The sequence below is a fragment of the Hesperophylax consimilis genome, chromosome 31 (genome assembly GCF_061612785.1).
Source record: "Hesperophylax consimilis isolate HC1 chromosome 31, BYU_Hcon_1.0, whole genome shotgun sequence".
NCBI lineage: Eukaryota > Metazoa > Arthropoda > Insecta > Trichoptera > Limnephilidae > Hesperophylax > Hesperophylax consimilis.
In genome coordinates, this window is record NC_142866.1 from 3,282,134 (window position 1) to 3,296,195 (window position 14,062).

Sequence of the window (14,062 nt, forward strand, 5' to 3'; positions counted from 1 at the left end):
AGTCCCAACTGCTCCCGTCTGGAGCCAGTGAGACTATGGCATCCCCAATTGGGGGATGTTGTGAGGCTGAAGGTAAGTGGGGAAGGGAAAGAGGAAGGTGGGGAAGTACCTGGCTATTCAGATCTGGTCACTAAACACGGCTAAAGCCATTTGGAGCAACGTTTCAATTCTGAATGGTGGTCTTATACCAGGGCGATACTGGTAGTATCTTCCACTCTGGAACGTGCCGCAAATATACTATATAATATTTTATTTTAATTAATTAATTGTGAAATAACACAAATTAATCAAATAAAATTTATCTGCGCACGCCGGGTTCGAACCCGCGACCTTCGGAATGGCAGTCCAATGCGTTACCACTGGACTATGCCGGCCGTTTGATGTAGGTAGGCAGTGAGTAGGTAGTAGGTCCTGTAACTGTTGACCGTGGACCGTGCAATAGATGTGAAAATGTGTAGACCAAGTTGCCCCAAGTGCAGGGCCGGTGATACAAATATATATCATCCTAATATTATTGATTACATTAATAACCTACCTAAACATCTACTGGTTTTGACGAGGGGTGTACAAATTTTACTCGCGCCCGGCGCCGCGTTGGCTTAAGGGCGGCCCTGCCCAAATGACTCAAGTCTAATTCTCACAACACAGAAATAGAAATGGTCAAATGAAACCGAAATTAATTGTCACTGCAGTTTCAGCTTTCAGTTACCCAAGTTACATGCACATGTATTGTTATTATTTTATTTTATAGTGTGATAGGATTGCAAGAGGGAGGACCAAATAAATAATGTTTGCAATTGCAAAATTTTTTTTAGGGTTTCATCGTTTTTACTCTTAGGTTACATGATATTTTATGAAGGTCAAATTTATATATTGATTGCAGTGTTTGCACGTCAGTGAGAACATCTTAATCATATTAAAGAAAAGCTTAGTACAAAATACGTACATAAGACAGAGGAGATTAAAAGTAAATTAAAAATTTAAAGATTACACAGGCAATAAATAGCAAAAATAATAAAAGCAAGGAGAGAAGATGGTCACTCGCCCCTCCACAATGCTTGAGTTGCGAGAGCGGTTCGCAAGACCAGGGTGCTGACAACTCGCTCACTCAGTCATAGATAGATTATGGTCGCCCGCTTAGCCACACCAGCACCCAGGTTGCGAGACCTGAGTGCTAACGAAAAAATAACCCGCTCGCTCTTTGGTGGCTAGTGAGTGGGTTTCAATAAGCGGGTCTTTCACGACCATCCCAAGACTAATTCTTACAGAACAATTATGATCGCACTCTTCTTCTTTAGTCCTTAAGTGCCAACTTCTTTTGGGTTGCGACCCCATTTTATAGAAGCTATTTATATTTTATTATATTTGTAGGTGATATAAGACAATCAACAACCAAAAACGAAAAATCACCTTGATTTTCTGTTTCGGGCATTGACTCCACAAAAACCCTTTACGACCCCACGTCGGGTGGTAGTGACCCCACAAAAAACACTTTATGACCCCACTTGGGGTATATATATATTAAAATAACAACCAAAAAACCGTGTTCATCTGTGGTTTATTGGAGTTATTTTTATCTCTCTAAAGTGAAATTAATGACAATTTATTTATCTTTTCAGATACATTCCACATTAACCCACAGATTCAACTGACTCTCACCGAAGTAGAAGAGGTGGTAATTTCCCTAAACCAGCACAGCATAATGGAGCCAAAAGTGATTGGTTTTAGTGCCTATACTTTACCAAGCAACTGGTCGGAAACTATTCAAAAGCCGTACTTTAAGAAAAACAAGTCCGTGGCAAACTCGCAATACACAAACAGTCGGCAAGTGAGCCATCGATGCCAACTAGATGATGGTTCCTATGTTATTTTGCCTACGACATTTGAGCCTGGTGAAGAATCGGGATTCACGTTAAGAGTATATTCAATGGAGGCCTTAAAACTGAGGCTTTTGGATATTAACCCATTAGTGTTAAAGTCAGCTGTAATTAAAGCACCGTCTCTGCTGGACACGAAAAGCTTCCTACAGTATGAAGCTGTCTTCTTGCAGTTAGCAGATGAACACCGGACTGTAAATGCTTTTGAATTGCAAGAACTCCTCGATGCGTGTTTGCCAAATGACTACATTAAAAGTTGTGCATCAATTGAAGTTTGTCGACAAGTTGTCCTAGCATTAGATGTATCCTTTTAAAAGAATTTTTATTATGATTATAATTCCGATTGGGAGCAGTTGGGACTGTTGTGCTGTTTCCATTAAAAAAAAATTTTACTGGAGTGAAATTTCACCTACCCTTAATACTTTTTTATGTTGAGGATGATATCTATAATGTCTTATTATAATTAACTAACTAACCATCATATAGTTTCTCCCAAGGGGTAGGCAGAGAGGATGAAATGCCACACAACTCTGTCTCGGCTCCCACTCCTTGCATCATTCTGTTATTCTGACTTCACTTGATCGCGCTTTATTTCTCGGGCGTCCCTGACTTCCTTTACCACTAAATTTCTTTTAATTATAATTTTTTATTTACATTTTATTTTTTTATTACGTTTTTTATTATTTTAGTCTCTCTGTATTCTGTGGTATTAACACATCTTGTGAAAATGGCCTTACAGCTATTGTAAGGCCATAAATAATCATTTAATATATTTTACGGATGTAATTATTTTATTAGATTATTATGATTATCATTCAATTATTCTTTAGAGACAGATTTGTAATCTCCGGTCAGAATTCAGACATCTCACAATTATTATTTATGATGTTGTCAATGCTGCAAGTCAGACCACAGTATCAACTATTTCTACCATTACACACCTTTAGCAGAAATCATTACCAATCATTAGGCTGGTTTTACTTACAAGTTACTCACAGGAGCGATTACATATCCATCCAACTTATCGTAAATAATGCTCACGGAAGTTTTTTTAGAAGTTTAATTTACGAACTTCTCACAGAGACCGCTACACCAGTAATTCTATTTTTGGTAAGATGGCTTCCTGACAACAACATGTTGCCGCCGACTTTGTAACAGGGACTTGTTTATTTACGGTTCATAAAGACGAGAATTTATTTACGGTTAGATCATGGATCCCCATTTCCTCACACAACGGACTGCCGCTGCAATAATATGCACAATTTTGTCAAACAAAAACGTAAGGGCCCGTAGAGAGAGTTGGATTAAGAGTTGTCTTCGTACTGATGGGGCTTTCGTTCGTTTAGCGGCAGAATTAAGTATTGAGGATCAACAACAATTCTTTAATTTTATCCGAATGACAGCAACTGACTTCGAATACATATTGGAAAGGATTGGACCGCTAATCAAAAAGAATGATACTCGTTTTCGGAATACTATTTCACCAGCTGAAAAATTAATGAGATCCCTGAGGCGTATGTGTGGTAAACCCATGTATAAGATTGTGTGAGAAATGTGGAGATTCGCAAAGAGTGCAAGGCTGATGTAAGCATAATGAGTAAGATCAAAAAGGGACGCTTAGATGGTTTGGGGATATAAAGCGAATGAGCCATGAGCCGAGGAAGACATGGCACGACCAAGTGAATCAGATACTTGAGTCGGGCCATGTCAAGAGTCGGAATAATAGAAGAGAAATGTATGAGACAATGTATGAATGTGAATGAGGCAAGGAGTGTGTGCCAAGACCGAGTTGTTTGGCGGTCCGTCCTCTCTGCCTACCCTTTCGGTGAATTGGCGTGATGGTTAGTTAGTTGGTTAGAAAAATTAACAGTGACTCTTCGATTTAGGCGTAAGGTAATGTTTTCTATGCATTCTTGTATTGCATTTTTGTATGCATTCATTGGAGATATCAATTTGTTGTGAAGTTTTATAGCTGATCCATCAGTTTGTGAAGTCGAATACTAGAATCATTATCACACATTTACACGGGCATTTTAAAAAAAAATGACATTGTGTTAATGATAAATAATGTTATGTTAGTCTCCATAGATTATTGCAGTGTATTGCTTCATAAAGCTGTTCATGGCGGCAAGTAAACTAGTCCCGAGAGTTGATATATGGTCCTTAGGAGCAACGGCAGAAGACCGAATCTTACTGTCGGTGTTGCAGAATTCTGTTTTACCATCCCGACAGTGACGTCAAAACTTACTGTAAGCGTCTCAACTTATCAATCTGTTTTAATAAGCTGTGAGAGAGCCGTAAATTCCCGCGTGAGCGATTAGACCTGTCAAATACTTACGTAAGAAAAACTTCTGTAACTTGGTATAAATTACGGTAACCGACTTATGGTATCGTTTACATTGGTTAATTTGTCATAAGTCGCTTACGTGAGCAACTTCCAGGAAAAAACTTACAGGTGTAAAGGCAGCCTTAAAATTAAAAATAATTATGTAGATAATGTGTTTTCACTATACAGTTCACCAGTTACTTTCGTTTAATCAATCCAAATAAACGTATTTTCCCAGCCATTATTAGTAATGTTTACTCGGCCACTGATAGTGACTAAAGAAAATACCTTTTATTATCAAAGAACAAGAATCGTGTATATTTAAAACCGTTGCTTTTATACATTTCCTTAACTGACTAATACAGAGTTCAGGAAGTGGTAGACTGAAGTTTGTGGATTTCAAAGACCTGATGTGTAGCCTGAAGCATTGGCAGACGGCCTTCAAGAACCACACCAAGGAGAAGACAGGGGTGCTGCGAGCCGAGCGGCTGAGAGACGCCATCCTGGAACTCGGCTACCAAGTCAGCATCGATGTCCTCTCCACACTTATTCTGCGATACATGAGGAAAGACGGAACTTTGAGGTTCGGAGACTTCGTGTTGGCAATTCTGCACCTCCATGTGGCTTTTGGTAAGTGAATTAATGATAATTGAAATATTCATAACTTTTGTTGCATCCTTCTGATTGAATTCACTCTAGGGACAAAATTTTATAATTATTTTCAAAGCAATTACGTACAAGTCATATATTCATATACATACATAATATTGTATAACATGTATGTTGGGAATGCTGTAATAATGTTGTTATGTAGGTTCACCGGGATTGCTGTGAAAATGTTGCATTATTTGTAGGTACATCGGGATTCCTGTGATAGTTTTGAATTACATGTAGGTCTGCAGGTACATCAGGATTGCTATGAAAATGTTGTATTACATGTAGGTACACTGGGGATTGCTATGAAAATGTTGTATTATGTGTAGGTACACTGGGGATTGCTATGAAAATGTTGTATTATGTGTAGGTACACAGGGGATTGCCATGAAAATGTTGTATTACATGTAGGTACACTGGGGATTGCTATGAAAATGTTGTATTAGATGTAGGTACTCTGGGGATTGCTATGAAAATGTTTTATTACATGTAGGTACACTGGGGATTGCTATGAAAATGTTGTATTACATGTAGGTACACTGGGGATTGCTATGAAAATGTTGTATTACATTTGCATACATCATGAATGCTGTGAAAATATGCCCTAAAATATCTAGCTTTATTGTCATTAAAAAATTCACGAAAATACAAACAAGCTTGCCATCTCGCACATTTCTAAAATATAATATGTTATCATCTCTCTCTAGGTAGCTGTCAAACAAGGTTTTATATCACTGAATTAAAAATAATGTTGATATTAATTCAAATTCTTTTTCTGACTCACAGCCATGTTCCAGTCAAAAGATCCCCTGCAAAGTGGAAGCATAAAGTTATCTTTATCAGAGGTAAGTTCTTGTTTATTATTTCCTCAATTTTTGTTTTTGTGTTTTTAATTTATTTTGTAAGAAAATCCCCTAAAAGTCCACATAACATTAACGAAGATGTTTGTTTTAGTAACACATAATTAAGTAAATGGTAGCTGTCGTAATAACCAAAGGACTGCCATTGGTCTGAAATAAGAAATCGTCTGTTTATATGCAGTTCGCAGTTAAAAAATTCATAAAGTTTTATAAATTCTTCTCAAATTATTCTTGGTTTCATAGAGGTGTACATTTTAATTATTCTACGGTTAACTGCTTCATTTGAATATAAAGCTTAGTGTTTTCTCTTTCTAACACCGTTTAGTTAACTCTTTGCACGCGGCCGTATCAACTGTTGTTACGGCAAAAAGTCTATACTTACACGCGGCTGTATCAACAGTTGACACGGAAACTTTGACGGCCGATATTCCAGCGCTCTTTCGTCATAAATGTATTTCTTGCTCACTTGGACATTCGTAGAACTATTACGATGCTGACAACTACAAGAATTTCTCAAAAATAAAATTTTATTTCATAAAAAAAGATCGATAATCAAGTGCGCCTTTTCGCGCCTTTTAGTCCTTTAGTTTACATTTTTGTCAACGGATGGCGTTAGTACTAGTATGTCATTCACAACTTTTCATAACTAAAAATGATAAGTGATCATGGTGTCCCACTTGTGTCTATCACCTAAGTACACACACGCCGAGTGAATGGCGGGACCACCTTCAAAAGATACGGTACATCTTTGTATGAAATTTTATGATTTTGTTTTTATAAACATCCAAGAGTGTTGACACACGAGAATTTGTTTTCATATTGTGGAGAATAATCTGTTCTGTCTATATAGTCCAATAAATCATGCCAGAATGCTATAATTTGACATTTAATTGCGTCCATAGATATTTGAAAATATGTACCGCGTACGGGTATAGATAAAACGGAGCAAATTAACGCGTTCAAAAGGTTAATATTTCTAACTATGACAGTAATGTTGACGATTTCTATGAGATGATACAAGCTGTTCTGAAATGCGAACAAATTCACTCCAGGGGTAAAAGTTATTTATTTCCAAAACCGAACAAGTTAGCCTGAATAGTTCAAAATTAATAAGTTGGTATTTTTGGTTTTTGTTTTAGTGGCTGAAGTCAGCATTGATGTGCTAAACATGACCCCAAGACATATTTGATGTTCTGTACGTGACCTGAAGTCAGCCTTGATGTTTTCTTAACGGGACCTGAAGTCAGTGTCAATGTCCAGAAATGGACTTGAAGTCTTGAATGGTGCCTTAATATAAATTCGAAAGATTTCTTGAGATTTAAATCATAATGATCCTTGTATGAAATACATGATTCTTAATTTAGAGCTACGAACTTAATGTCATCTATTTGTGGCTCGTATATAAAGTGATCTTAGTGTAATTGAACATGTTTAAAAACGTCTCAGTGTGATACTTGGTAATATAGACTTTATTAAAATTAAGAACGTTATTGCTGCTGTTAGCGCAAACTGACAAATTAATATTGTTAATTTTATTTCCCCAATAAAGTGACATGACATCAATACCATTCTTTGTATAGCACATTGTTACTCCCAAACACAAAATTTAGAAAAAATTTCTATTATCATTGGCTACTATTATTATCCTTTTAAGGCCAGTTGTTTCATCAATATTCAAGTCATATTGTCGTCGAGAGCAAATCAATGCCATTTCCTTTTTTTTCATTTCTGTGGTTCCCTCTAAACGCTGATTCTAGGCTTGTGACATTGTTTGAGCATATTGTGATCAGCTATTAAGAAAACGGCCATGTAAGACGACAATGTTACAATTGAATATCAGTGAAACAAATGGCTCTTAGTCCCAGTGCTTGGATCTATGTGTGCACCTAAACTACGCTAAATGCTTTAAAGTGACAATCTGTCACACCAAACCTTGATGGATCGCATAAAAGTCAAACACCGAAAACACCGTAGCGAAACAACGAAAATACATTACAGGAACCTATTTTCAGGCAAATAAATATATCAGTGGAACATGGTCCTTAAATATTTTCAAGGATATTAGTAGTATGCAGTGGCGGTTTTCTCTAAAGTGCGTTTGTGCGGCGAACCCCCATTAAAAAGATGAGAAAATAAAACAAACTTGTTTTATAATAATATAAGCACATTATAGATAGCACGCAATTAAAATTTCGCCTTCAAAACCAGCGCCACCGAAAAATACGATACATATTCCAAGTTTGTGCGAGTTGAAATCCGCGCCAAACTCTTCATACAAAAGAATTTTAGCCGGTACAGACCCTATGACGGTGACTTATACAAAATTTGGTCTTTCTTTGCAAAAATAAGACAAATTGTGTGCGTCGATCACGCGGTATGATATCACGTGACCTCCGAACATTGACGAATGTAACCGAAGAAACCCGAGAACTTCGCGGAATGACTGGCTGACGTTTGACCTTTGAACCATAGGGAAGCAAGTGTTATTTTTTATGTTATATTATTATGTTATATTTATGGTATTTAACTCTGTAGTCATTTTTGTACATATTTTTGTTTTCTTGTTTCTGCATTTCTCCAACCGTTTGCTTATGGCATTTGTAAATCTACTACCTATTGAAGTAGACCGATTTTGATTTCTGTTTTCGTATTTTTTTTTTAGATAAGTCGTTATATTCCTTAATTATATTTGCGAAAGTTTCGGCAAACGCCCCATTGTCGTCGCTAGTTATGCAATTTTGTGTTTTGTCATCTCCAGTATTCTTTCGGATTTCAAATTGAAAGCGTTTGCGTATATGTTTATTTATGCGTTTGCGTTTATTGATTGTCGCGAATATTTTGTCATAATTTTTTTATACAATGGCGGAATACAGTGTTGTCTGTATAAAAAAATAATGCCAATACTTATGAAAAAAGGTTGGAAATTAAAAATAAAGGGCCTCCGCGTCCTGACCTCTCATTAAACCAGGTTTGTGCCGCGAAAACCGAGAAATCTTCACTCGAGTTTTTAAACGTGAGTGGTACGCGAGGTGTACTTGGTTATGTGGTTGCGAGGAAACCAATCGGTTATTTTGCTTCCCCTGTTTAGTTTTTGGAGGCGACCCATCGTGGTGTAAAATTGGAGTAAACGATCTTTCCTTTATAATAAAAACACATAAATTTGTAAGGGATCTTCCGAAACCGGTAGAGTGAAAATAAAACTATCGTGGTCAAAAACAAATTTATGTGTTTTTATTATAAATTATGATGAGCCACAAAGTGAATGCTTTTTACAATTACGATCTTTCCTTTATTAATAATTATAAATATAATTTAATTCCTATAAAACTTTTCTCATTATCTAATAATTGTCTAGTGTAAAGTGATTTAAAAACAATAATATGTAGGTACCCCTCCCACTAACTTTATTTAAGTTGTGTGACTGCTGCCGTATTCGACTATTTGACGAAGGACAACAGTAAGTAAATTTTAATTAGATATGTTTATCTTCTCTTGAATTTCTGAACCCCCTGTTAAAAAGACCACGAACCGCCACTGGTAGTATGGCTGAGACCAAAAGGTTGATTATTTTGACTGGCTCCAGGAAACACTTTCATTCACAGGGGACCATCCAGTGGATGGTCTCCTGCTGTCTTTCTCCATATCACGTCCAAGGATGTACCTAGTGTCTGCCTGAACATGTGGTATCTCGCTTCTCAGATTTTAAAGTATATTAAAGGGATTTCCTATCAACCAATTGGAAAGGTCAGTCTACGTGCAGACTTTCCGATAATGATAATTACTATTTTCGATGTTAATATAGCAGGAAGCTATAAACCTTTAAGCTTATGATATTTCACTTCAACGACAAGTACTTTAAGCCCACCCGCTTACCAAGTGTAGTAAGTAAATACTCATACACGAGTGAGTGCAGTGGGGAAATGGTGTTGGGTACTACCATTGCCCGAGCGGGCTAACACTTATGTGCTTAAGGAACTCTGACCCACTTCATTTACGAAATCTCAAAATACATACCTACCGTTATTTGTAAAAGCTCCTTGGACATGTACCAATAAAAAATCCATAACCGGTGGTTATACCAGGAAATTAGACAGCTTTTATGTTTATGTGAGATTGATTTTTAGGTTCATCAGGCTAATGTTATTGAATCCATGGATCTTTATTTATTATTATGTTCTGTACAATGATTCATTTGGGAATACAAATAAAAGAGTTCAAATAAAATAAATATTACACTTTATTATCATAATGTACAATACAAGATAATAAATACATACATACAATATGAATTTAGTACCTGCGAAAAAATTTTAGTTCATCAAAATATTCAAAAGTTTTACAAATTTAAGTTTTACAGATATATTTTTCAAATTTATCAATATGTAGTTACAATATTCACTTGCTTAGAATACATAAATGTATATTATATACAGCGTAAAATTACGATCACATCAGAATGTGTGGATTACATCTGCAAATGAAGGTGTCATTATTAAATGTCACACTCTGAAAAGATCCACATTAATCTAGCTACACAATGTTGAAAGCGAAACATGTAAGTTGATTCGCCATTTAAATATTTAACATATACTTAAATAACATTGATAACAAAAACTATTGTTTAAATGGAATGACTGCAAGTTTGCAAACAGGAATGATATGGTGACTTCATACATCTGATATTACACGGGGATGTTTAGTATACTAAAATATGAAATCAAATACATAACACATATTTTCATATAATACATACTATATATTATATAATACATATAGTGGTATTGGGAGATCATTCATTCTTCATCGAGATGGGTTTGGTGATGGACATGGAATAGAAATCTAATATTGTGCAAACATCAGAATAGCGCTACAAATATAAATCTTTCATTTGAATTACATGAAAACTCCCTTGCAGAAGCATCTACAGAAAGATAATTCATTTAATTCACTTATTTACCGTATTCACAGCACTTTTGATGATGACACAATTTCACTAAATTAACAATACAGAAAATTATGTTAAGAACATTGAGACCGATGAAGACATTAATGTACTGTAAACAGTTAACACCTATTAAACACCCATTATAATTTATATTTGAATATTGTTAACATGACCTTTTAAATAAATTTTAAAAAAACACTGTTTCTATTGAGCTTATCCGACTCTTTTGAGCCTGGGTAAAAATATTCAAAATGTGTTCTGACTACATACGGGATAAAATTCAGTATTGGGTTCATGTGAGTACATGATTTAACTTGACAGTTTTTAAATATTCAAAATGTGTTCATGTGAGTACATGATTTAACTTGACAGTTTTCCAAACCTTTTGGGAACAAGATTTCATTTGAAACTGATAAGCACAAATTGTTTGATGTGCGGAAGCAAAGTATGAATATTTCGCGCTATTCAATGCTGTTTCGAAACCACTTAAAAAAACACGAACGGAAAGAGACGGCACCATTTTTACTAAACATATTATTCTATTCATTTGAGTCTAAAGGAAATCGTAAACGTACAGTATTACAAGTTTTTATTTGGGTAGCTAAAAGGTATCTATTTTGGTTCAGGCTTTCTCATGTTATTTTTACAGTAAGGGGTGGGAAGAAATTGAATAGTTCGCGCTATTCATTACACATTGTTTGAGAAGCAATGAAAGCACTGTTTTTACTATCTTATACTCGTTTGAGTCTTTGGGAAACCATTCAAAGATGCATTCACACAACATGTAGAAGAGAAAGAATCATTTTTGCTAAACTTAAACTCCGTGCATATTGGTCCATGTCTATAGCATAGATCATAGACATATGAATATTAGTAGACCTGCCCTAAGTGATTAAAAGCGTATTATCCCCACTCCCCATACCGGTTCCATTGAGCCGGCTGGGCTCGCATATGGCCTCAAATGAAATTTGAAAACGTGACGTCATCATTCTTGTGCGAACTATGGTCGAGGCATCATCGGTTCATTTTACGAAATAAAACGGCAAAATGTTGACTTGTGATATGAAAACTTGTAAAAATAGATGTGAAAAAGAGAATAAACCCAATTGTCGTATTACATTCCATAAGTAAGCATTATTTTACTTTATTTTAAGCTTATTCACACCGTATTATATGGATCAGTTTTAGAAACATATACTATCACATAACAATGTAGCGATTCTCAAGTGTGCTCATCGTTGTTTACTGGGGTAAGTAAATTATGAGACATTTGTAAAAGTGTCTTAACTAAATACTCTGAAACTAACTACGACTCTGAAAATAGAAGCTGCCTTACTTTGCCGAATTTGGACTTCGCAAATTAGTTCATAACGTGGCGAGTAATTTGCGCTCCCATGTAGAAATGTCTATTCATTCAAAAGCAGATTTTACTTTTAAGAACCAAATGGTGATATTATAATGCGAGATGCCTATTTACTGTCAGATTGATTTATTGACGAATCACAGTCAGCCTTACTCCCTTCGTTCTTCAACAGTTGATTTTACCCCTCGCCATTAGCTTCTCGTCTATTGATTCCTATGTCTGTGGCATAGATCCAATATGCAGATTCTTTAGTGTTTTTTTTTAATAAATCTGTATAAATTCAGATGCTTGATGACTATGGTTTAGCATAGGGATTTCCATTCTGTTTTAGCTCAGGCTTTCCTTGGTTCTTGAAGTGCTTTCCAATAGTCCTCACTAAAGTGAAAAACTGGAATTTATTAACGATCTGATGAAATTAGCAGCATTTGGAAAGGGAGAATTCGAAAACAACATTTGGGAACCACTGATTTAACAAATGTAATAATTTGATCAAAGCTACCTACTCTAAGAACTGATTGAAGCAGATCAACCATTTTTGAAATTCATACACACCATCTTCATAACTGTTGAAGGAAACAAGAAACTCAAATATTGTAAATATGACTAGGGCCATCTACAACGGTAAACCCATACATCATAATCAGGGCTATAAATGGACTATTAACTTTTAAGAAGAATTAATATGATTACAAAGATTACATATTTGTTTTTTTTATTTATTCATTTTTTATCGAGGTAAGTATACACGAAGGAAAAAAAAATAATGTCCCAGAAAATGGTAAAACAATAATCACCCTAAATAGATTACGATGTAATAGAATGAGTGTAATATTACAACCTTTGTACATTATCAATATGCTTCTGTTCTTCTTCTTCTTCTTCAATGGCGCTACAGCCCATTTCGAGCCTTGGCCTCCTTTAACATGAGCCCCCACCGCCCTCTGTCCTCAGCCGTCGTCTTCCAATCTGCAACATGGAGTAGTCCTCTGGCATCTTTCCTGACATCGTCCTCCCATCTCAGCCTAGGTCTGCCCGCCTTTTGTTTGCCTCCCGGGTGTCCTGTTAGAACCTTCTTTGGTACACATGTGCTTGGCATTCGGTGCACATGTCCGGCCCATCTTAGTCTTTGGAGCCGTAAATGAGTAGAGAGTCTGGGAGCTTGGTAGATGTCATATAGCTCCTTATTGTGGCGGATTCTCCATGCCTCTCCCTCTCGCACCTCTCCTAAGATTCTTCGAAGTACCTTTCTTTCGAAGGTGTCCAGCCGTTCCGCAGACTTTGCTGTCAGTGTTCCCGCCTCACATCCATAGGCCAAGACCGTTCTAATAATATGCTTCTGTTATGAATTAATAATTATTATTATTGTATTTTAAAACAATGTAAAAGGGCGAGGTTTTAATTATTTAATAAAATATATTGTTAGCATGTTGAATGTTAATTATAAATTTTTTTAATTTAGTGAGAGGATGGAAACCTTCGGGAAATTGTATCTTTTTTCCCTTAAAGATTGATAATTTAAGTGCTGTGAATTCATTCAAATTTATGGACACCATTTTTTGACACTTTATTCTGACTTTAACGTAGGTTGTTTGAATTAATAATAATTTTATTGTAAAATGTAAGAGTTGAATTTGGCAACTGTGGAATTGTTATGGCTAAATCTTATGTTATAAAATGTAATTTACAAAATGTTCTTTATGGTTTGGTTTTGGAGTTCAACTAGAAATAAAGTAGGAAACACATTTTGTAGCAAGTTTAAATAATTAGAATTCAAAACATTCAGACTTTACCTCTTCAATACCATCATATAATAGAAGACAAAAGGGGTTAAAAAATACAAATTAAACTTACTTAATGATATTTACCCCATATTATTAAAGTGTGTCATTTGGCTTCATTTAATTTTAAGCCCAATGAAAACAAAAATTATATCCTCAATCAGGTTGAAATTATAAAATTACATAAGTTTATATAATTTAATAAACATTTCTCAACATCTAATTTTCAAATACTTTTTGGCAATCAACTTTACGCGCT

At 35.5% G+C, this 14,062-nt stretch overlaps 1 protein-coding gene across 2 annotated transcripts in view; it reads left to right on the forward strand.

The window, feature by feature from the left end:
- Positions 1 to 7,280, forward strand: part of CalpC (calpain C) — a 95,050-nt gene extending 87,770 nt beyond the window's left edge. For both annotated transcript variants that reach the window (XM_089649929.1, XM_089649928.1), the window contains exons 8-11: positions 1,620 to 2,179; positions 4,569 to 4,833; positions 5,644 to 5,702; positions 6,857 to 7,280. In XM_089649929.1, coding sequence (XP_089506055.1) covers positions 1,620 to 2,179; positions 4,569 to 4,833; positions 5,644 to 5,702; positions 6,857 to 6,883 — 911 coding nt within the window. In that variant the 3' untranslated portion in view covers positions 6,884 to 7,280. The remainder of the gene's footprint in view (positions 1 to 1,619; positions 2,180 to 4,568; positions 4,834 to 5,643; positions 5,703 to 6,856) is intronic.
- Positions 7,281 to 14,062: the final 6,782 nt, after the last annotated feature.